The sequence below is a fragment of the Leptodactylus fuscus genome, chromosome 10 (assembly GCF_031893055.1).
Source record: "Leptodactylus fuscus isolate aLepFus1 chromosome 10, aLepFus1.hap2, whole genome shotgun sequence".
NCBI classification, from domain to species: Eukaryota; Metazoa; Chordata; class Amphibia; order Anura; family Leptodactylidae; genus Leptodactylus; species Leptodactylus fuscus.
Window position 1 is genome coordinate 5,950,817 of NC_134274.1, and position 26,235 is coordinate 5,977,051.

General features: G+C 40.2%; 1 protein-coding gene across 1 annotated transcript; it reads right to left on the reverse strand.

Moving 5' to 3' along the window:
• Positions 1-26,235, reverse strand: LOC142183260 (alpha-2-macroglobulin-like protein 1). The gene is made up of 30 exons (XM_075258283.1): positions 26,124-26,235; positions 25,614-25,698; positions 25,216-25,297; positions 24,894-25,011; positions 23,747-23,856; positions 22,621-22,785; positions 22,250-22,474; positions 19,039-19,102; positions 17,598-17,743; positions 17,370-17,519; positions 16,989-17,165; positions 16,765-16,858; positions 14,959-15,067; positions 12,568-12,793; positions 12,216-12,342; positions 11,254-11,375; positions 10,361-10,412; positions 10,080-10,169; positions 8,781-8,957; positions 8,334-8,415; positions 7,630-7,786; positions 5,915-5,989; positions 5,277-5,439; positions 4,516-4,712; positions 4,223-4,438; positions 3,582-3,697; positions 3,324-3,414; positions 2,289-2,357; positions 979-1,081; positions 1-38 (listed from the first exon to the last, which is right to left on the reverse strand). The coding sequence occupies exons 1-30, from the start codon at positions 26,233-26,235 to the stop codon at positions 1-3; spliced, it is 3,738 nt and encodes a 1,245-aa protein (XP_075114384.1).

The window sequence follows — 26,235 nt, forward strand, 5'->3', positions numbered from 1 at the left end:
TCACTGGCAGGCACTGTATGTAGTTACAGCATTCTCCTCTGTAGAAACGAAAAAAGTACCAAAAATCAATCTAATATCACCAAAGTTTTATGAAAAAATGGACTCGAGAGGAAATGTGATAAAATAACATTTACCTGTTAAATCCTCTGCCGCTCCAGCGCTGCCGCCCTAGTGGTCCCCGACATGTTTTCTGCATTGCTGACCTGCCCTAAACCGATGTGACCCCTGCAGCCAATCACTGGCCTCAGCCGAGCTCCTATGACTCATGACCTGGGCCCATATAATGGATACAGTTGCACCTACTAACCTAGTTTTTATAGACTTCATCCTTCACTTTTCCTCCTCTCCTAACCTTGGAGGATTCCTTCTCAAGACCACCATTGAAGACATGTCCATGTCATCAGGTGATGATCACCCAGATAGGAAGTCAAGTGGTTGTTAAGGAACTCAAACTATCTCAGCCCCCAAAACACATCCACGGGTGTAAAGTGAGGTCTACATGAAGAGAATCGATAAATAAGGTTGCTGGTTTAATAGTACAATGCTAGGCTAGGTAACATGCCGATACATTCTGATGAGTGAAGGGAACCCCCATATCATGATAGATTTGGGAGACCTTTACCTCTTGATACACAATAAATTAAAATTACTGTAATAGACCTATAATAGAAGGGACTTCTCTGATCAGGGAATCCCTTATATCTTGGCCAAGGTGGAGAGTAGAGAAAGTCTCTGCCTCTGGAGGACCCATTTTATAGACAACTCATTGGAGTGAAGGGACACTGTGTAATACTTAATGTCTCCTGTGGTGGTGCTGCATGGAAATCAAACACTTACTTTTAGGTTTCACCCACTGCTGATCGCTGGGGAGGGGGGGGGGGGGTTTGACGACACACTGTGATCAGCCAATTTTGTGGGGAATGTCCAATATAGAGAACTCCTTCAACCTCATGAGGAGTTTCCAGGTATCTTTCTTACCTGGCAGGTAATAGTCGTACACTCTGACAGTTGCTGGTTTCAAGTCAAGGACCTCGATTTCCGGCCATATTATAATGTAATAGTCTTGTATTGTGTGATCAAGCTGAAGAACGATAAAGGTTGATATAATGTAACAATCAGAAGGCAATCTGATACAAAAGGAGTCAAGCTATAATATGAGGTGTGGCTCATAAGAAAGTATGTATTTTGTAATGTGCCCCCTACAGACAGGGTACTGGGCTTCGTTTTAGAAATGGATCAGCTACAGCATGATTACAGATACATTAAGCATCAAATTCGACTACAAGTATCCTGAGTAGAAGATTGAAGATTAAAGTCTACCTAACCTTTCACTTCACTTTGGATAGATCAATAGTACAGAGCACATGAAGAGAATTTATATATCCGGACACTAACTTGTACACATCATTTTTTATTTGTTTTCCCCATAACAGACTTCATCTTCAATTCACAATTTTTTTTGGAGCTGACTACTATGATGCCTCCTATACGCTGCACACAGAAAACAGAGGACAATCTGCTCCATAACACTATCAATGTCACATCTAGATACATAATCAGGACCCTATAAGACAGAAATATTCAGTAATATTTATGTGGATAAAGCCAGGTACCGTCCAGTACACAACCATCTAATGATTGACAGATACTGAGGAAACATCAGGTTTAGAGATGAGCGAATAGTATTCACTCGAATACCTCCATTCACATTTATTATCTTCAATCGAATACCACGATCACTATTCGATCCGCCATCCCGGGAAAGTGAATCGAATAGTGATCGTGGTGTTTCGATAGAATACTCGATAAGCAATGTGAATGGAGGTATTCGATGGAATAGTAGTATTCTATTCGCTCATCTCTAATCAGGTTCAAACTGAACTTTTCTTGGTAAAGTTAGCCTGTTGCTTTTATTGTATCACTGGTTTATATAATCAAAAGGGTATGGGAAATCAGGATGGGAAGGCTACAGTTGTTTTTGCTTCTCTGCCTAACACTAACTAGATATTGCACCACTATCTAATCTAGGTGGTTGTGTACTGGACAGTACCTGGCTCTTCCTGGTACCTCTGGTGGCAGTGGGTAATAAGGAGTTTGTGGTAGCCTTTTCACTAGAGATGAGCGAGTATATTTGATGGATTACCTCCCCTGCGTAGTTTCTTATTTTTTTTTAAAAAAAAAGGGCCCAGGAAGGCGGGAGGGGAATTGAATATTGACCGTGTGGTATTCTATCGAGTACACAAATAACTATGCAAATGGATCTTACACGACCCAAGATATTCACTGACCTTTTCCAGGTAAATATTAATTGTGCCCTCCTGGATGGTAACTCTCTTGACCTTAGGTGATTGCTTAAGCTGTAAAAATAGAATTATAAAAAGGGTTAAATTGAATCATTTTAGGAATTTTGGTTGCTAAATCTAGGCCCTTACCACCTCCTGTCACCTTCACTAAGAAGAATCAAATCTACTCTCTCTACTCCAGGTCAACTGAAACTCTTGCCCATGTATTCATTTCCAGTGTAGGCTACTCTGTAGCCTCTCACCGAACATTCTTGCACTGCTCCAATACATCCGCAATGCTCAAATCTCTTATGCCCCAATGCGAGTTCATCTTCTCACTACCATGACATCACCCATCCTATTTGGTAAAAACAACTGTCACAAACAGGGGGTGCAGGCCGAAGAGGAAGGAGTCTGAGTGGCAAAAGTAGTTTCTTCAAGTGCATAGGGTTAAAAACTGTGGATGTCAAGAATGAATTCCACTGTCTGGAGTAGAACATTCCAGAGAACTGAGGAAACATGAGAGAAGTCTTGGATACGGGACTAGGAGGTTTGGATTATGGAGAATTTTAGTCTCAGAACAATGGAGACATTTTCTGAGATGGGTTGGAATTTATCATAAGGGGAAACTCTAAAGTCAGTTTTGCTGATGCTACAATTTGTACCAAATTTATAGAATGTTGCACACTTTCATACATTGTTATAGCTCTAACTATCACTTCTGACCTGAGATGTGACTCCACTCCACAGTAACCCCTCACTATGTTGCAATCATTTTTACGCAATTAAGTTCAGAAACTCACAAACTCCCATTTTCCAACTTTTTAACTCCAGAACTCTGGTCTGGCACCAAATTGTACAAATTCGGTCCAAAACTAATTTCTTTACCTGAACCTTGCAAACAAGTTTTAACTTTTGCGAAATTCCCTCATCGCTAATTCTAACAATATATACATTTTAACACATGGCCCGGAGGTCGTAAATATCAAAGAGTCTGAAGATAACGCAAGTCGCCACCATGACACAATGTTCCTGAATTACCAGCACGTAGGCTTCACTAACAGGCTGGAACCCGGACAGCATGTTCACTTCAATAATGACCATATTGGTGACCTTTCTCGCTCCAATGTATCTGCGGCAAAAGAGTTTTCAAAACAAAAAAGGAACAAAGAACCAAAATTATAGTCTGACGACACAAACAAGTCAAAACGTCAGCGATAAATTTAAGTACATTGACCTAGTTGTACAATTAAGACGAGATACGATGATTAATAATGGATAATTCAATACAAAAATTACCCGACGGATACATGAAGAGTGTATTCTTCCATTCCGTTATCACAGTCCTCAATTTCGGCAAAAAGACTAAAGACTGACAGCGCCTTCACTGGCAGAACGTTGTATTTCAGGACACACTGAAAAACAGGTTGGGGGGGTAAATAGATTTATCATTAAATTAAATTTTTACGGATTAGTTGATCTAAAAATTGAAAAGAGATAAAAATTGTTGGAATAATAAGGGCAGTAAAGGGGGGCAATATAAGATTTGGGGCCATAAAAGAAGACCGTGTACTCTTTGGGGGCCATAAAAGGGCGCAATATGAGTAAAATGGAAAACAAGTGGGAAATCTACTGTGGGGGCAGTAAAGAGGGTGTTATATAATAAAGGGGGAATTTTTGACCTGCAACTGGATGGGCCGTTCTGGTAAAGTCGAAACATGGCCTAAAAATTTTGATTAAGGGGGCCCCCGAAGTGATATTTGACCTGATGTTTACTGCCAATGCCTTTAGCGCAGTTTAAGATTGGTCGCCGAATCTCTAAACGGAACCACCAAAGTTCCTTGCAGTGGTTAAAGGAACCGTAAACTCTACACCCCATATAATAAACCTATATTTTCCAGATGAGTTACACATTCTCATTGCCATCCTTAATAAGTCACCTGAATGAACACACAGCCGTTTCCTCTAAGGTTCAGACTGTAGCTCCCGGGAACGTACGGTAGAGGCTCCTTCTGGAAGAGAAGTTGGTTTGTTCCATTCACCGTGAACTGCATCAAAGTCCGTCCGCCAAAAAATACCGTAATGTAAACGGTGCCTCTAGAAGAGTACACCAGCTCCGAGTACTTGGCCATTGCTTGAATACCCACGACTGTGTCCTGTAGGGATAGACGCCATAATCAGTCCTAAAACACTCATAAGAGGCGACTGCCATGAACAATTCCAGGGGCTTTACCTGGGTGGAGTAAAATCCCCCATCGGAATTCTGCTTTTTGGTCAACCAGCTGACCGTTCGGGAGGCGGATATAATCTGATATGTCGGTATGTTGTTGCCTGTAGTTAGTACCATCAGGACATAGGAAGTTAGTTCTACGTTGGCTGATTCCGAGCCCCCAGAGGATGGAAGCGTGTATTCCCAATACAGGTCACCACCTGAGGTAGAGAAATTCAACATGGATGTCGGTCAACATGAAATCTGGAATCAATCATTTTAGAACTTTTGGTAGTTGGTCATCAGATCATCCCTGCAGATACAAACTTAGGCTCACCTAAAGCCAGTGGTCTTTGCCCATCTTCCTCCATGCCTACGTCCCCTAGATATAGCGGTTTTTCTCATTTTACAAATATGTTTGGGGCAACGATGGCATCACCATTCCCCTTTTGTAATGGACAGGGCCAAGCAGTGTAGACAAAATGTCACCTGGCCCGAGTCTTATACTTGCACCACCACTCTGTCAGCTGATGCAAATTTGGCAATCTTGAGAGTTGTACCGCACATGCGCCAAAGTTGGTCAGTAATAAATGCAATAATTTGGGGGTAAATTCATCTTAACAAGATGTACCAATGTAGTGCCCATCATTGCGGGCATGTCCAGCTTGCCTGTATAGCCATAGCGATTCTTGACCGAAAATTAGAAATATAGAAACTCCAGGGTTAAATTTAACCGCACCCTTGTAACTCTCTATAGGTTACTCCCTGTAGCCGAATTACATTACCTGAGGACACGGCAAGGTTCAAGAGTCTGTCCAGAAGTATCTGCTTGGTTACATGGTCATTGGCAAGGGCAAAGGTGTACCCCAACAGCGCCATAGTGTACGGGTTTGATGAGGTCGCCACTTGAGTCCTCAGACACGAGAGAGCCCGAGACACCATAATGTCCTGGAGGATTATAGAGATACAGTAGTGTTATTGTGTCACCTATGACTTACAAGGGCAACAGTCAGTATTTTCTTATTAGTTAGGTGCTCGGGGCAGGTCACATTGAGGAGAACAGGCAGAGTGTAGAGTCTTACTTACAGGCAAGGCACCATGGGAAAAAGTATGCAAATTAGTTCCCTTCCAGAAGGAAGAAATCACATAGTGGCTGATCCAGAGAGTCAACCACCAAGGATAGACAACAATCTGACGCAACTTACTGGCACACACTCGGAACTTATGTTGTAACAAGTCACTAATGTTTATTACTTAGCTCAATGGGGATAAGCCAAGGCCCAGCAACTACAGTCAGCCCTCGGGATCAGCAAAGGCCAATAATACAGTAATGGCATAATCTAGTGATACACCATTATATTATACAGCCATACGCCTTACACTACAAGATCGATCAATACCGCATATTACAGTGTCTACTCACAGTGACTGGCATACCACCTTCCAGGAAGGCCGCTGTGATGTAAGCGCTTAGTGAGAGGTCATCTTGTACTCCACCCTGGGAAGAACAAAATAGTCACAGAGAAAGCAGCAATATTATAGCATTGTTTTATTGTACATAGGAGGAGTATTATATTCTTGTACATAGGAGCAGTATTATAGAAGTTATATTCTTGTACATAGTAGTATTATAGTAGTTATATTCTTGTACATAGGAGTAGTATTATAGTAGTTATATTCTTGTACATAGGAGCAGTATTATAGTAGTTATATTCTTGTACATAGGAGTAGTATTATAGTAGTTATATTCTTGTACATAGGAGTAGTATTATAGTAGTTATATTCTTGTACATAGGAGGCAGTATTATAGTAGTTATATTCTTGTACATAGGAGTAGTATTATAGTAGTTATATTCTTGTACATAGGAGCAGTATTATAGTAGTTATATTCTTGTACATAGGAGTAGTATTATAGTAGTTATATTCTTGTACATAGGAGGTAGTATTATAGTAGTTATATTCTTGTACATAGGAGGTAGTATTATAGTAGTTATATTCTTGTACATAGGAGTAGTATTATAGTAGTTATATTCTTGTACATAGGAGCAGTATTATAGTAGTTATATTCTTGTACATAGGAGTAGTATTATAGTAGTTATATTCTTGTACATAGGAGGTAGTATTATAGTAGTTATATTCTTGTACATAGGAGTAGTATTATAGTAGTTATATTCTTGTACATAGGAGTAGTATTATAGTAGTTATATTCTTGTACATAGGAGTAGTATTATAGTAGTTATATTCTTGTACATAGGAGGTAGTATTATAGTAGTTATATTCTTGTACATAGGAGTAGTATTATAGTAGTTATATTCTTGTACATAGGAGCAGTATTATAGTAGTTATATTCTTGTACATAGGAGCAGTATTATAGTAGTTATATTCTTGTACATAGGAGCAGTATTATAGTAGTTATATTCTTGTACATAGCAGCAGTATTATAGTAGTTATATTCTTGTACATAGGAGTAGTATTATAGTAGTTATATTCTTGTACATAGGAGGTAGTATTATAGTAGTTATATTCTTGTACATAGTAGTATTATAGTAGTTATATTCTTGTACATAGGAGCAGTATTATAGTAGTTATATTCTTGTACATAGGAATAGTATTATAGTAGTTATATTCTTGTACATAGGAGTAGTATTATAGTAGTTATATTCTTGTACATAGGAGGTAGTATTATAGTAGTTATATTCTTGTACATAGGAGCAGTATTATAGTAGTTATATTCTTGTACATAGGAGTAGTATTATAGTAGTTATATTCTTGTACATAGGAGTAGTATTATAGTAGTTATATTCTTGTACATAGGAGTAGTATTATAGTAGTTATATTCTTGTACATAGGAGTAGTATTATAGTAGTTATACTCTTGTACACAGTAGTATTACAGTAGTTATATTCTCGTACATAGGAGTAGTATTATAGTAGTTATATTCTTGTACATAGGAGTAGTATTATAGTAGTTATATTCTTATACATAGGAGTAGTATTATAGTAGTTATATTCTCGTATATAGGAGGGAGTATAATTATTTTGGTTACATCTGAACTATGATTGTCTTACTATATAAACGTGTTCCTTTAAGGACTTGCTGCTTCATATTTAGAAGTTTATTTATTGGGGTCAATTTTACCTTCATGGTTGGGTGAAACAGTATCCCCCGACTGATGAAGCATCCATTAGATTGCTGTTGTTGACCAAGCCAAGTCACACCTTGCCTCAGAACATCATTGTCGATTAATATATACCTCTTAGCCTGGAAGAAACACTTGCACACAAATGCGGTGAGCCTAGGGACAAAAATTACAAGTAGGATGTGAACGCTTAACTTGCAAGCCACAGGAGAGTAAAAAAATAAATAAATAAATAAACCCACAATATTTAGAGATTAGAAAACTTGACGAACATTTATACTAATAGCACTTCTGTTTTGTTTCAAACCCGAACTCTCACCAAGTTGCACCCATCTCTTTCCCCTTCCCAACATGCACCATGCTATTATGGCAAATGCTGAGCTCCTGGCAGCCATCCTATTCCTATGGTAGCCATGAGATCATTACAGGTATAACACTATTGAGGCTAGTCTATGGCTAAGCCTCAATAGTAACTTAACAAAACTCCCATAGGTTGCAGTATAGTTGCATTGCAGTCTAGGGGTCTTGCAATCATACAAATCCATCTTTTTGATTGTGTTTTGCTAGCTATGTTAAGGCTACAACAATGTTTTAGTTTGGAAAAATTAAAAAAAATAATTTGGGATTTATTTATTTTTTTGCAATTTTGTTATTTGGTTAAGACACAGAGAGACTCAAAAAAGAAGGGATTAAAACTATTCACCAAGTACTTCCATCCGCATCGCTGTTTCCGAACGCGCTGTACGACCCATCCGTGCGTTTGTACAAGAGCTCTTGCTGATATCCTGGTGATGGGGGAGAGTGTCATAGTAGTTAGGGATGCAAATTATTTAACTTTAATTTACTTGAATTTAATTGAACGAACCTGGGCCGGACTCAGAACTTTTACAATGTATAAGATCTACAGTACAGTGCAAAAGTTTTAGGCAAATTTGGAAACGGTTCATATATCCCGATCGCTCAACCCTAGTCAATGCTTCTCTATGGGAAGTGTCACTTTTAAGGTTGAGCCGATCTTGAGATAACCTCCGACCTGGATAAGATTGTGATTGGAATTCCGATTGCTAAATTTACTCGATTGCCTATCGGAATCTGATCCCGATTGCTCAACTCTATGTAAAACACAATCCCTGGAGGACAGAAAACTCACCACTTCGCAGGTAACCGATGGCTTTTTGCCTTAGCGCACCATCCAGCTGTACCGTGGCTTCCAGATAGCCCATGACATATATTATGGGTGCCATGGTCAGCATGTTTTGTTCTCCGCAGCCACCTGGCATTCTGACGAGACGGTCCAGGTTCTGCAGCGTCGTTCCTAGAAGGTCGCCTGGGGTAAGATGGATTCATATAGTCAGCTCACAGTCACACTAGTATTAAGCTTTCACCGTATAGCAGTTACATCCTGTCTTATACTCTAGTCGCATGCAAAGCTGCATTCAGAATGCTTCAGATATCCTGTAAATCTATTCTCCAGGATGTAATTAGGAGAACAGTGCACTCTGTACACCACCCTCTAGAGGGCAGCATCCTTAACATCATGCATGACTCAGTTAAAACGTCTATTTAATCATGATGCGGATTTAATTGCCAAATTAGAATTTCTATTCCAAAAGGAACAGATTCCCAGCTATGGACAGCGCTGTTTCGGCCTATTGGGCCTCCTCAGCATAGCGCAGGGAAAATGATTTGGCAGAGTGAGAGACTATAGATCAGGGTCAGGGGATAATCGTACACATCAGAATGTGTGCCTACATAGGCAGTACGGAGACTAACAAGTCATTCCTGCTCCGCTAGGGATTCTGGGTAAAAAGATATGCAAATCTATTCCCAGAATCCCTAGCAGAGCAGGAATGACTTGTAAGTCTCTGTACTGCCTATGTAGGCACACATTCTTCCTGATGTGTACGATTATCCCCTGACCCTGATCTATAGTTTCTCACTCTGCCAAATCATTTTCCCTGCGCTATGCTGAGGAGGCCCAATAGGCCGAAACAGTGCTGTCCATAGCTGGGAATCTGTTCCTTTTGGCAATTAAATCCGCATCATGATTAAATAGACTTTTTAACTGAGTCGTTCATGATGTTAAGGATGCTGCCCTCTAGAGGGCGGCGTACAGAGTGCACTGTTCTCCTAATTACATCCTGGAGAATAGATTTGCATATTTTTTTACTCAGATATCCTGTGTGTGTTCACATTGTCCCTGCTTTTCTTGTTAATGCAACATATATCATTACTTTTCATTCTTTAATAGAACTGTGCGGGAACCCAATTTACAGATCAATATATTTTGGCAGATGATGCCCTTGGTTGGATTCGAACCTACAACCCCGGTGCTGAAAAGCGAAAGGGGTGGGATTTAGAGCATTCTTACACTTACGCTATCACTGATCCCTGCTGTTGCAGCAGTGGCCAGCTCTTGAATGTATTATCACTATAGTCTTATTCTTACCCACGACGGACATGTACGCTTTCTCCGATCCATACACCCAAATACGTGGAAGTTTAAGTGAGAATGACTTTTGTATGCTGTCCACAGAGGCTAGAAACAGAGCAAGAGAGGTACGGTATTACATCACCCACACACTTTCCAAATCTGGGTTTTGTGCTTCAGTCACCTCATTTACATCACAGACCGGATTAGAATAGAAGATAACACCTCTATAGATAACACTCCCTTTAAATCTACCAAACCAGCCCTCCATACCCCAAAACAAAGGTTCCTCGTGTTACCGTTCAGACAGAGGTACATATTTTCAATAACTTCTTTCTGGATTCCCGCAGGCTAGAAAAAAAAAAATGAATAAGATACTGCGTAACCTCCAAGAAAATACAGATCATAGCTGAAGTATGTCATATACAAATGTGATCACTTCATAAGATAAGATAAGATAAGATAATCCTTTAATAGTCCCAGAGTGGGGTAATTTCAGCATGTTACAGCAGCAATAGTAATACAGATACAGGATAATACAGAGTAATATATTACAGACGTAGACACAGATAAGCTGAGAAGAGAAGATATACTAGGAGTCCATAGCAGCTAAGGAACAGAAGAAGAAAGAAGGAAGACTTCAGGATCATTTAGTTCTCTGTGCGGAGAGCTCTTCGCTTGGTCTGATGTAGATTATACAGCCTGGTCGCGGTTGGAAGGAAGGATCTGCGATAGCTCCTTCTCACACTTGGGGTGAAGCAGACGGTCACTTACAGTGCTGCCAAGTCCCATCAGGGTCCCATACATGGGGTGGGATTTGTTCTCCCGCATGGAGGTCACCACAGACAGTATCCTTCTGTCACCCACCACCTGTACTGGGTCCAGGGGCTCCCCAGGACAAAGCTGGCCCTCCTGATCAGCCTGACAAGTCTATTTCTGTCCCTGGTTGATATACTGCTTCCCCAGCAGGCCACACCGAAAAAGATGGCTGAAGCAACCACAGAGTTGAAGAAGGCCCTAAGAAGTGTCCCCTGGACTCCGAAGGCCCTCCTCCACGTTATATGTCTAATGTTACACTTCTGATTATACGTTTATATGGTGCATATTATTTTTTTTTAATTATTATTATTATATTTATTTTTATGATTTTTTATTTATTTTTTTATTATTATTAGTTATTTATTTTCTTTACCTTGACTAGGAGTTGTCTTTGCAATATGTCGAGATTTCCACTAGAGGGCACATATGGTAGCCTTCCTTCACATAACTCACTGCTGGCCACGGCCTCAGCTCTCACATTGATGGTCACCAATCCTAGAGACATACCAATGATATACATATAAAAGATAAGACTTTCGACCTATCCTGAAAGCAATACTTGGGGCTTCGTCTAGGGAGCTTTGGGTCCACCAGATACGCCAGATGTCATTAGTTGTACTGTCATAAGTTATTACTGAAAAACAACCTAAAAATTAGATATCCCAGTAGCAAGGGATCCATCGATTAGCAACTTGGATCAACTTTCTGGGCTCTCGAGGATCAAGATATCTCATGGGAACGTAACCAAATAAAGGAGTCTAAGAGGGTATAAAAAACTTTAAGATATCCAATCTTCATTTTAGTAATGTCTATCAGTTGTAGTACCACTATCCACCACTAAGAGCGCTCTTTCATGATGCAAATTCAAAGCCAAAACTGGGAGTATCTTAATCATTCCGTGCCTCCCGGTTCGTTTGCTTTCCCAGGTCTCTTCCAGTATTGTGCTGGAGCCGATGATTGGCCTCAGTAGTCATGTGACCTCAGGAAGAGGACCCGTGATGTCACAGGTAGTGACATTCAAGCCCTTTGCTGATTGGCCTCTGCGATCAGCGACTTCAACACAACGCAGAAGCAGATGACACGTGAGGTGCGGGAGGACACTGGAACAAGAGGGACAGGAGAGTCTACTTTTTTTTCCAAATTTTAGATTCACTGTCCCCAGCTTATTAAAACTTAAAGGGTTGTCAATTTTTGCCTGGAGAAACCCTTTAACAATGAAAATATATATATAGTAAACTATCTAAATGATATATAATATAAGCTCCGTAACAAACTGACACATTTACTCCGACAACTTTTAGCGCCTCCCATGTACAACCACGCGGTGCAAAGTACCTATTTGATTGGTACTGATATACCAGGTGAAGGTCACAGCTTGGTTGGGGCAGACACAACGCGAGTATATACAGTTCAGGCACTTTCGCACTGAGAATTCCGTAGAATCGAGCAGGGTTACCTGGACCTACGGAACAAACACAGAATATAAATGGAAATGCCCATCTGAGGCTGAAGCTCATGTTGAATGAAATTCTACATGCTTGGTGGCCACTTTCACAAAACACAATGACCCCAGCATTTTAGGATCCCACCACCAATATGGCAGATGTCTACTTTCACAAAACGCAACAGTTTTATAGCTAATCATAGCAAATTCTTCTTAAACTACCAAAAACATCTCGTAACTCACCATCAAACACTGCCTGAGATAATTGAAGACTGTGGCTTTAAGTAAGAGAGTCTCTCCTTGGTAGATGGCGTATGGTGTAGAAATTTCTACAAAGAATGGCTTGAAAACAGTCAAAGAAACCTGAGGGGACAAGCCGAAACCAATGTCTCCCACACAGAAGGTTCTGGCATTAAAGGTTGTGATGGTGTCCGGGACGGTGACTACAAGGCTTGATCGACCAAATGGACTAAAGTTAAAGAAAAATGAAATGAAATAAAAATATCAATACATAAAATACTTGCTTGAACTAAAGAAAACCTGTACAGATAATCTCTATCAGCAAATCAAATATTTAGTACCAAATCATTCAGAAAAAAATTACATTATTTATAGGTGTGTGTGTATACCATACTTCATGCTTTCTATTAGCCTATAAATCTTCTCATGTAGTGCTTAATATTCAAAGGCAATCCGTAAGTAAATGCAGATCATTGCTGAAGAAACCCCCAAATACAAGGTACAGCACGTCATCCCAGACAAACCCCCAAGTACAATGTACTGCATGTTATCTCGGACAAACCCCCAAATACAACGTACTGCACGTCATCCCAGACAAACCCCCAAGTACAATATACTGCACGTTATCCTGGATAAACCCCCAAATACAATGTACTGCCCATCATACCGGACAAACCCCCAAATACAATGTACTGCATGTCACCCCGGACAAATACTCTAATACAATGTACTGCATGTCATCCCGGACAAACCCTCTAATACAATGTACTGCCTGTCATTCCAGACAAACCCCCAAATACAATGTACTGCATGTCACCCCGGACAAACCCCCAAATACAATGTACTGCATGTCACCCTGGACAAACCCCCAAATACAATGTACTGCATGTCACCCTGGACAAACCCCCAAATACAATGTACTGCATGTCACCCCGGACAAACCCCCAAATGCAATGTACTGCATGTCACCCCGGACAAACCCCCAAATGCAATGTACTGCATGTCACCCCGGACAAATCCCCAAATACAATGTACTGCATGTCACCCCGGACAAACCCCCAAATGCAATGTACTGCATGTCACCCCGGACAAATCCCCAAATACAATGTACTGCATGTCACCCCGGACAAATCCCCAAATACAATGTACTGCATGTCACCCTGGACAAACCCCCAAATACAATGTACTGCATGTCACCCCGGACAAACCCTCTAATACAATGGACTGTACATCAACCTGGACAAACCCCCAAATACAATGTACTGCATGTCACCCCGGACAAACCCCCAAATACAATGTACTGCATGTCATCTCGGACAAACCCCCAAATACAATGTACTGCATGTCACCCTGGACAAACCCCCAAATACAATGTACTGCATGTCACCCCGGACAAGCCCCCAAATACAATGTACTGCATGTCATCTCGGACAAACCCCCAAATACAATGTACTGCATGTCACCCTGGACAAACCCCCAAATACAATGTACCGCATGTCACCCTGGACAAACCCCCAAATACAATGTACTGCATGTCACCCTGGACAAACCCTCTAATACAATGGACTACACATCAACCTGCACAAATCCACAAATACAATGTAATGAATGTTATCCCGGATATACCCCAAAATACAATGTACTACATGTAATCCTGGAAAAAAATGTCAAATACAATATACTGCATCTTTTCTCAGACAAGTCCCAAATACAATGTACTGAACATCATCCTCACCAAGCCTTGAAATACATTTTACTGCATCTCATCCTGGACGAAAACCCAAATACAATACACTGGGAGTTTATCTGGGATAACATGCAAACACAATATCCTGCATGTCAAACTGGACAACCCCCAAAATACAATGTACTGCATGTCATCCTGGACATACCCCCAAATACAATATGCTGAAAGTCATCCCGAACATACCCCCAAAATACAATGTACTGCATGTCATCCCAGACATACCCCTAAATACAATATACTGCATGTCATCCCAGACATACCCCTAAATACAATATACTGCATGTCATCCCGAACATACCCCCAAATACAATGTACTGCATGTCATCCTACACCATATATTCCCTATATGTAAAATGTTATATGAAATTATCATGGACGCCTAGACTTTGTTTTGATTTTAACGTCTCTGAAGAGTCCACAGAAAACATGCAATTCTGAAATAGTTTTTTGTGTTTTCTTTTTTATGGTGTTCACTCTACATTAAGGATGACATTATGTTTATGCAGATACCAGGGCAAGGGGGTGAAACAAGGGGCACCCCCAAACTAGCCAGATAAAGGTTAATCTGCAGCCCCGGATGTATTATACAGCCAGAAGTTTAGCGCACTGAGTGTTATAGAGCAATGTCAACATTCCAAGTATATTACCCAATGAGGACCAATTGCCACAGCCAGGTGTCGGGGAAATATCTTCTCACCGCATCAGATGGGGCAGATACAGGAACTTCAGGCAGTTTTTGGACCACTACATTTTGAACTATGGAAAAATCGCAAAAACATTGTGTCAAGAACATCGGATTACAATTCTCACTGCTACTTTCCTCTTAGACTAACTTATTTGCTTTGGACTTTAAAGAGGTTCTCCTAATATTGACCCTTTTCACCGATCTGCTGGACAGGTTAACCGATGGAGTCCAACCACTGAAGGGATAGTCAACTACCTCTGGTTCTCCATTGTAATGTTGGGTCCCCCAATCCATCCTGTGTCTGCCCTAGGTGCCCCCGCTCTGGAGACCAGGGCAGTCAATCATTTGCCTCCGTGATGAATTGTTGGACACTGATAGCAGTGACATGACCGGTATTCAATACGTGATCACACCCGAGTCACTTCACTTCTGGTCCGATCAGTGCTAGAACTAGGAACCTGGTGACCCGATACCACAATGGAGGACAGAGGGTATGTGAGTACCCCCCCTTTTGTTTTTATCTTACCCCATTGCTGACCCTCCTTGGGTTAATCCCATTTACGTTCTAATAATTTGGTGGGTTAACAAAATTTACGAAATTTTTTGTCCAGACACTGAACAAGCAGGGAATAGTCAAAAATGTTTTACTATCGCTCTAGAGTATAAAAATATAAATTTTGACTGAGGTCATCATAAGTATTCGCTTTCAATCGTAAACGTCGTGCGTCTTAAACAGGACCTTCCACCAACTCTCTCTTTGCGCCCATCAATTGGTGCCAGTCCACAGTTTTAGTACGTTTGGAACTTTTTAGCCCCCACCATTCCTGAGCCATCAGTGCTGTTGGTTTCAGCACTGAATATCCTAATGTGACTCTCTACTGACAGGTTGGAGGTCCTACACGATTTCCTCCAATCTAAGACCACCCACTGGACAGTAAAGAACAATTAGCATATTGGGTGCTGGAAGTAACAATGATTGCTCAGGAATGGTGGGGGCTAGAGAAAAACATCCAATGGCATTAGAAGGAGTGGAGTGTCACCGATTAAAGGATGCAAAGAGATGGAAGTGGTGGTGCTGAAAGGTTCTCTAACATATTACATAGGTATACACTGTATAATATAAATATTTTTATTTGACACTAGCTTTTACCCGTGACTTCGTCTGCGGTGATTGGAGAATTGGGAGGACACAGACGTGTGAAACTGTAAAAGTGCTTTAAAAAGTTTGGTGGGCTAGCAAATGTGATGTGATGTGTTATATTGTGTATCTAGTGATACAAACAATGTGATGTGTTGTATTGTGTATGTCGTGATACAGACAATGTGGTGTGTTATATAGTGGAAAGCTATATGTAAATGTGAGTGAGTAGAGTGAGGGCTACTCCTGAGGTGACAGTAAGGAGTGTGCAGGCAGGTTGAGGCAGGAAATGCCAGGCAGTGTGTGTGAGTCTATAGCTGGGGCTAGGAGTCCTGCTTTTGTGAGTCTCCTGCTAGGAAGCCATGTTGTTTAGTGGCACCAAAAGTAGCCTGTGACTCAATCCTGAGGGAAAACTATGTTTGTGGAAAATTGCACGCAAATCCGTCCAGGCGTTTTAGCGTGATTGAGGAACAAACATCCAAACTCACAAACATCCAAACACGTAAACTTTGACACTTATAATATTAGTAGGATAAAATTGCCAATTGTATCTTTGCAAGATTAGAATTTTGTCAACTCTAAGACCTGTCGAAATTATTAATGGAAAAAGGTGAAGTCACAGTCTCTTACCCTCAGCAAATGCATCCACAAACATAGGGCAGCGAATCCTTAGGGGCGCAGGCTGCAGTATCCGAGCATTAGTCAGTATCTTCGTTCCAGTCTCCTATAATGAGATTTAAAAAAAAAAAAAAAAAAAAAAAAAAAAGCATAAGGGAGAATTTTTTTCATTAATGGAGAACCATGATGGCAGAAAAGCAGCAAAAAATTGTTTGTAGGGAATATTCAGGACTTACCATGCATAGAGTTAAAACATCCACATATTCGTAACGCGAATACGGTAGGAAGATTCTAGAGAGTTCAATGGGTGGAAGAGGGATTATGGGTATAGGCCACCGACAAGGGTTGAATTGTCTCTCCTGTACGCTGTAGGGATATCCACCTCTTACTAAGTACTGGAACAATCCATAAACCTGGAAAGAAGATATAAAATAATCAATTTCCTTTAAGACAAGTAACAAAATTGAATTGGTTTAGAACCTCTCCTAACTCTATGAAGGTCCGTGTAACCATGGGCAAGTATAAGGCTGGCCATATACATTATAGCTGGTGGTTGGGAGGATCTTCTGATCTCGCTACGTCCTCTCTACCGACTTTTAGCCAAATTTTCCTCTTACTTTCTCTGTAGTCAACTCCTTATCTTCATTGGAAATCTGAACGCTCTTATCCACAGCTCGGACAGCGCACATAGATCCAGCCGAGGATTGAACATGGAGATTCAGCTGATCTTTTGGGCTGGCTTCTGGCCGTGAAAACCTCAACGAGGCCTGCCAAAGAAGAGACATTGGGTAGGAAAGTCTAAAAGGAAACCCAAAGGCTGAAGCACCAAATTTTAGAGGTCTCACCAGATTTGGAAAACACTTCTCCACATTGAAGAGCAGCCGGTTGGCGACCATAGTGCCATTATTGAGCAGAAGGAATCCCAGCATTTTGGGAGCTGGTCCAAAGTTGGATGTGAACGTGATTGGGACGGTTAGGAATCCACGGAAAGCTAGAGAGAGGATGGTAGATATATTATATGGCGATACAGATGGGAACATTCAGGAGGCTCATCACCCTGTTTATGGTCCGGACCAAAAGTGCAATTACAATGCTCTCAAGTCTCTTTTGACCCAGAGAATATTTGGGTTCCTTCGCCTCTCTTGGGTACTCTATTTGTCTACTGGACTCCTGGGTGATGTCATGGGTCCTGGGTAACTGCTGAGGTCTGTGATTGGGACTGAGTGGTCATATGGGGCGTGCCGATATAATGGCACCCAATTGTTAAAATGTTCAGCACATCCCACATGAGCACTAAAGCCCAAGGACAAGCCTCATCTGCCACCCAAAACCCATGAAATAACCCAGGAGGATGGAACAGACTAGAGCAGGGGTCCCCACTGGACCAGTACCGGGCCACAGGGCATGTTGCACCGATCTGCATACCAGCGGCGACGAGACAGCAGCTGCTGTGGAGCCGGCGAGTGCGGCTTGGTTGTTGCTCATCGGGATAAGGTGAGCAAAGTGCGGGGTTGAGCCGGGACCCGCTGTATGTCCAGGATTCAGGTTTTGGCTCCACCCCGCACTCGCCTACCAAACTTTGGGCAACTACAGTACACTGCTTAACCCCGCCCCCAACCACACCCCTTCCCCGATCCACACCACTTCCCGCCCCCACCGGACCATAGAAAAATTGTCTTGCTGAAACTGGTCTCTGGTGGAAAAAAGGTTGGAGACCATTGGTCTGGAGGACAACTGAAGAAGACAAGGGAGTGCAGGGAGGCGAGTATCATGGTTTATCATATTTCGGCACCTCTCTAGAACTCTATGAGATACTCAAGAGAACCCAAACTTAAAACATCGGCGATTTTCCTTGGGACACATTCCTTTTAAGAATATTGAAAAAAAAAGTCAAAAACATACAATATAAGATTTAGCACAGAAATGTGTCTCCATCCTTCACTCCAGGTCACCGACATTTAGTGGACATCTTGTATATGACCATAGTTATTCGCATTTTTGGTAAGTGAATGTTTGGATTACTAGCGCAACATCCTTATATTCTACCAACATTTTCATTATATACAGGATATAACATGGGATTCTGCTAAGGTGTTTCTTTATGGTTTGGTCTGGAAACCCGGGTGGTCGGGGCATGGGATGGTTCTGATTGCTTTTAATTGCATTTACATCAATAGGGGGAAGGTTTATCTATGGACAATTTACATTAAGCCATGTTGATATAGTAGTCATGTCACGTACAGACCCAACATAACATATATATAGAAATTCAATATCTGCACTTACAAGCCGTGCTGCCCAGTAGAATTGTTATTTGTCCATTTAGCATGATTCCATTTTTACCCATAACCTGCCAAACAAAATTATCAGTGATTATAATACTTCTAATGAATGTGAGTAATAATAATATAAATACTATAATACTGCTCCTATGTACAAGAATATAACTACTATAATACTGCTCCTATGTACAAGAATATAACTACTATAATACTGCTCCTATGTACAAGAATATAACTACTATAATACTACTCCTATGTACAAGAATATAACTACTATAATACTACCTCCTATGTACAAGAATATAACTACTATAATACTACTCCTATGTACAAGAATATAACTACTATAATACTACCTCCTATGTACAAGAATATAACTACTATAATACTACCTCCTATGTACAAGAATATATCTACTATAATACTACTCCTATGTACAAGAATATAACTACTATAATACTACCTCCTATGTACAAGAATATAACTACTATAATACTACTCCTATGTACAAGAATATAACTACTATAATACTACCTCCTATGTACAAGAATATAACTACTATAATACTACTCCTATGTACAAGAATATAACTACTATAATACTACTCCTATGTACAAGAATATAACTACTATAATACTACTCCTATGTACAAGAATATAACTACTATAATACTGCTCCTATGTACAAGAATATAACTACTATAATACTGCTCCTATGTACAAGAATATAACTACTATAATACTACTCCTATGTACAAGAATATAACTACTATAATACTACCCCTATGTACAAGAATATAACTACTATAATACTACCCCTAGGTACAAGAATATAACTACTATAATACTACCCCTATGTACAAGAATATAACTACTATAATACTACTACTATGTACAAGAATATAACTACTATAATAATGCTCCTATGTACAGGAATATAACTACTATAATACTACCTCCTATGTACAAGAATATAACTACTATAATAATGCTCCTATGTACAAGAATATAACTACTATAATACTACCCCTATGTACAAGAATATTACTACTATAATACTACCCCTATGTACAAGAATATAACTACTATAATACTACCCCTATGTACAAGAATATTACTACTATAATACTACCCCTATGTACAAGAATATAACTACTATAATACTACTCCTATGTACAAGAATATAACTACTATAATACTGCTCCTATGTACAAGAATATAACTACAATACTACCTCCTATGTACAAGAATATTACTACTATAATACTACCCCTATGTACAAGAATATAACTACTATAATACTACTCCTATGTACAAGAATATAACTACTATAATACTACCTCCTATGTACAACAATATAACTACTATAATACTACTCCTATGTACAAGAATATAACTACTATAATACTGCTCCTATGTACAAGAATATAACTACTATAATACTACCTCCTATGTACAAGAATATTACGACTATAATACTACCCCTATGTACAAGAATATAACTACTATAATACTACCCCTATGTACAAGAATATAACTACTATAATACTGCTCCTATGTACAAGAATATAACTACTATAATACTGCTCCTATGTACAAGAATATAACTACTATAATACTGCTCCTATGTACAAGAATATAACTACTATAATACTACTCCTATGTACCAGAATATAACTACTATAATACTGCTCCTATGTACAAAAATATAACTACTATAATACTACCTCCTATGTACAAGAATATAACTACTATAATACTACCTCCTATGTACAAGAATATAACTACTATAATACTGCTCCTATGTTCAAGAATATAACTACTATAATACTACTCCTATGTACAAGAATATAACTACTATAATACTGCTCCTATGTACAAGAATATAACTACTATAATACTACCTCCTATGTACAAGAATATAACTACTATAATACTGCTCCTATGTACAAGAATATAACTACTATAATACTGCTCCTATGTACAAGAATATAACTACTATAATACTACTCCTATGTACAAGAATATAACTACTATAATACTACTACTATGTACAAGAATATAACTACTATAATAATGCTCCTATGTACAGGAATATAACTACTATAATACTACCTCCTATGTACAAGAATATAACTACTATAATAATGCTCCTATGTACAAGAATATAACTACTATAATACTACTCCTATGTACAAGAATATTACTACTATAATACTACCCCTATGTACAAGAATATAACTACTATAATACTATTCCTATGTACAAGAATATAACTACTATAATACTGCTCCTATGTACAAGAATATAACTACTATAATACTACTCCTATGTACAAGAATATTACTACTATAATACTACCCCTATGTACAAGAATATAACTACTATAATACTACCCCTATGTACAAGAATATAACTACTATAATACTGCTCCTATGTACAAGAATATAACTACTATAATACTACTCCTATGTACAAGAATATTACTACTATAATACTACCCCTATGTACAAGAATATAACTACTATAATACTACCCCTATGTACAAGAATATAACTACTATAATACTACTATGTACAAGAATATAACTACTATAATACTACTCCTATGTACAAGAATATAACTACTATAATACTGCTCCTATGTACAAAAATATAACTACTATAATACTACCTCCTATGTACAAGAATATAACTACTATAATACTACCTCCTATGTACAAGAATATAACTACTATAATACTACCTCCTAGGTACAAGAATATAACTACTATAATACTACCTCCTATGTACAAGAATATAACTACTATAATACTACCTCCTATGTACAAGAATATAACTACTATAATACTACTCCTATATACAAGAATATAACTACTATAATACTACTCCTATGTACAAGAATATAACTACTATAATACTACTCCTATGTACAAGAATATAACTACTATAATACTGCTCCTATGTACAAGAATATAACTACTATAATATTACCTCCTATGTACAAGAATATAACTACTATAATACTACTTCAATGTACAAGAATATAACTACTATAATACTGCTCCTATGTACAAGAATATAACTACTATAATACTACTCCTATGTACAAGAATATAACTACTATAATACTACTATCTTTTTACAGTAAGATAATTCCCTTTTTAACCCTCTCTCTTCCATTAGATATTACGGTTCTTTGGTATAGTTTTCTTACAATGTAATAGAACTGAACACTTCTCCATCCGCTATTCAGATCATTTGGGTTGATATCGTACTCCACTCGTATGCTCACGCTGCGGCCACATGTAATGGTGTCAGAGATGGGCACCAGTCGTAGATAGCTCAATGCTTCACTGTAAAAGGGGAGGACATATTGTGTGGGATCGGAGATTTGACTACTGAATGGTCCGTTAGATGTAGATTTATCCCTTGTGTATCCCTGGTAGTGGGGGGCAGGAGTGAGGACATATTAGATCATTTGGTTATGGCTCAAGGTGATATTTTAAGTTTAAAAATAAGAATAAAAACACGACAATTCTACAAAGAGACGGCTAAGAAATGACACAAAACTTTGGGGTTTCTCACCCGGATAGTGACTTGTCCCGTCCAGCCGAAGGTGTTTAGATTAAAGCGCATTCGCCCCGTATGATCAGTAATTCCATCTACATTGGTTGTGAGGCTTCCATATTGGACTTCAAGTGACACCCCCTTATACTGGAGGGGGACGTCATCGCGGCCCAGCGCTAACAGCTAAAATAGAAAAGAGATTTGTCACCTTATAGAGCATCCTATACCCAGCCTCCACCTCTAAATCTATAAAGTCACGTGTAGTATAACGGTCAGGGGGCTTAGCTGTACCCTGCAGGATGGACATGATGGCGTTCCAGTAGCCAAAGCTATCCCAGAAACCAGGAGGGTGACTTGTGGGACCCCATCACACTATGGATTTGATCTCTCTTTTGATTTCCTATTCCTGCCCTCTGGTGCACTGTAGTCAGAAGATTTAGGATACACAGCCTTCCACTGTCAGAAAGGAAATAAATGAATCCTGGCCAGCAGCATATAGCCAAGGAAGGATTCTGCGGGGTGCAAAAGCGGGCACAATTACTAAGCGGGATCACTGACAATGGATGGGAATGGTGAGACACTTGTGTGCGCAGAAATGGTGGTCTGAGCCCAGAGAAGGAAAGGATAATGTAAATTCTGCTAAAAAGTACAGACGGGACATGACTGAGCTTTTGCTGCAGGGCCTGTGAGCTTTCTATTACACCCCTGCAAGATGCAATGTAACATGAAGTGACCTCATACCGCCATCCATAGATCTCCTAAGTGCCCCGGGCATAGTAATATCACAAAAGGGGTGGATTATAGCATGTATCACATGACAGTGCATGGACGACAAGGTTCCACTTGAACATAACACAGTCATAGTCAAGGGGTCATTGCTGACCCTATAGCGGTCCCCTTTTCAGATCCCACTGAATACTATAAGCACGTACAGGTCGGAAGTATCCCTTTAAGCAATAGGTCCATTTCTGAGGACAATCCCTTTAAGCACTTATGACCTATCCATAGTAAATGCTATGGCTGCCTAAAAGGGGCAATTCCCTCTTCCCATTCCTATAGGCTTCAGCGGAGAGGTCAGCTTATAAATCAGACCTGTGGATGTCCTGAATATATGCCATATATGCCCGTTCAAGACCCTCCTCACCGTTATCTGATAGGGATTTCCAGCTCTGTAATATGGATCCGATGCCTCGAAAGATAGCTGTACAGCTGCATATGAAACTGGGATAGTTTGGGAGACCGAAAACTGGATTCCTATAACAAACACATTTTGGATAAGTGGTTGAGAAGGGATCCAGGATCTGGTTTGTGGGCACCTGGATCACTACGTACATAGGAATAGACTGGGCAACATTGGGGCAGATGGATTCATCAAAATGCTCCACTCTTTTTGCGCCTTTGTATTGGATTAGCAAAAAGTGGACTTGTCTTAGGAAAGGGGCAAAGCCCAAGATGCAACGTTGTGCCCAAATTATGGCGCATTTTAGGCATTAATGTAAGGTGGTGATGGCCGCTTTGTGTCCTCCTGAGTATCTGCATTGACCTCATTCTGGTACTTTTTAGAAACCGGGCGGAACAAGGATTCTCCAAAATGGGCAAAAGTTTGTTGCACCCATTGGCTCTGCAGCAGGTGGTATCCCCCTGCCACCACTCAATATACAGTCTTTGTGCACCAGATCCTGATGCTTATAGCCCTATGGGGTGGAAAAAACTCCTGCGCCTTCACGTCCTCCAAAGCTGATGGTCCGGCTGTCTGCAGTCCATGCTGTGCAATTTTGTGGGTTGAGTCTGTTTTGGGCGGGGATGTTGGCCCTGGTTGTTCTTTACTACTGAATTAACCTTTCTTTTGGTGATCATATACCTCAGTAAACTATGGGGGTATCACTAATACGTTCCAGCATTGGAGATCTGGATGTCCTGTCCTCCAGTGGTTAAGAGTAAGGAGATGGGCCCGGCACAGAGTAACACCAATTTGGCTTAGTCAAGGTGGTCCTAGTCTAAATAGTCTAAATGATTAAGCAGTATTTGTAAATCCACCCCAAAATGGATCTTTGTCTGCAGCCTAAGCACACAGCCACCTCCGCCGTCTGGCAGTGGTGGCCACACTTGTCTATTTCCTGTTCTACATGTTGCAATCAGGATGGCCAGGTTATCAGGACTGAGAAAGCTACAGTATGTCCATTAGCTCCCTGTCCGACCACCTCTCTTTACAAATGTATAGGACCGTTCCCCAGCCCGTGTCTATATTGAGTTCTTGGATGGGGAGAATTTCAGAGCTGGAATCCGCTCACCTGTGCCATTCTCTACCATAACCGCTGTGATTTGAACATCAGCATAATAGAAACTAGGATCCATGAGACTTAAGAGATATCCATTGACCGTTGTCTGGAAGCAGCCGGTGGCATCCGTCTGGTAAGAAAATGAGATGGTGAAAGTAACACACCATAAGTAGACCATATACTGTAGATTTTTATCTGTCACATTGGACAGCTGTAACTTACTCGGGCCTAGAGGACGTGCCCCACCAGCCTACTGAGTTGCACCCCCTCTCACACATAGCCAATACCCAAAGCCAAGCAAAGACCCCCCTTCATTCTTAGGACGTCAGCTCACCTCTTCACGGAGGACATTACAGATACCTTTACGACAAATGGTCACCAGCAGGTTTCCTTGCACCCCTTTCCCATAAGTGTATCTGCAACGACATCATCAAGATCAGGTCATGGATTAGAGCTGGTACGATGGTCCCAAGCCAATCTCAGGTTTGGACCAAAAGCTTTGAAGGCTCAGAGCCCACATTTTTCCTACTCCTGACCAAAAAGCTATGCATTTCAGCGCCTAATCCCTCAGATCTTGCCATGATTGACATGTTTGGTGCAACGAGGGCGTCACCCTTGACTCCAAGGAGCTAAATATATGTCAATCATGGCAAAAATGTAGGGACTGCACCCTGAAATGCATAGCACTTAGGTGTGATGAGAGCACACCAAAAAACGAAACGATCCACTCACCGCGCACAAACTTTCAGTGGGAACGCAGAATCCAGAGCATAAATCGAGGTTGGTTTTTCTATGGCGACATCATAGCGTGGAAGCACTGAAGTGAAAAAAGACAACATGGACGACGTATGAGGATTAGTGCTAACCTTAAACCAATGTATGTTGAGTAAGATGCACACAGTCTATCAAGGTGCAAAACTCCTCATAAATTTGGAGCTTCTCTAAAGAAGAGGAATGTAAATGCTACAATTTGTGCAAATTTTGTTGGGGGACCAATGGCCTCTCTGGTTAACTCTCCAAGGTATATTGGAGTAAGATGCACACAGTCTATGAAGGTGCATGCTAGAATTTGGTGCTTTGTGCAATACAGAGCAAGGTATGGATTCACTGGGTGAGAAGCACTGAAAAACCACCAGAGGATCCTCTGGCCTGCTGGAGGTCCAGTTTGGTTCTGCTGGAGGTCTATGAGTATCTTCACTACTGGACCTTCGTATAATCTGCAGCTGAAATGAACCAACTCACCGATCTCTTTAACTTTAAAGTTTGCTGACGCCAGTCCATTCTCCACATTGATGGTATAGATGCCCAGAACGGGATCATCGGACACGACGAAGCTCAAGTCTGCAATGCACAT

Bases quoted from the DNA above. Each gene is read 5' to 3' on its own strand.
- LOC142183260 (XM_075258283.1), bottom strand. From the start codon at position 26,235: ATGTGCATTGCAGACTTGAGCTTCGTCGTGTCCGATGATCCCGTTCTG. The intron at 25,699-26,123 runs GTGAGTTGGTTC...TTTTCACTTCAG, and splicing joins CTTTAAAGTTAAAGAGATCG to TGCTTCCACGCTATGATGTC. The intron at 3,698-4,222 runs GTGACTTATTAA...CCTGTTTTTCAG, and splicing joins ACGGCTGTGTGTTCATTCAG to TGTGTCCTGAAATACAACGT.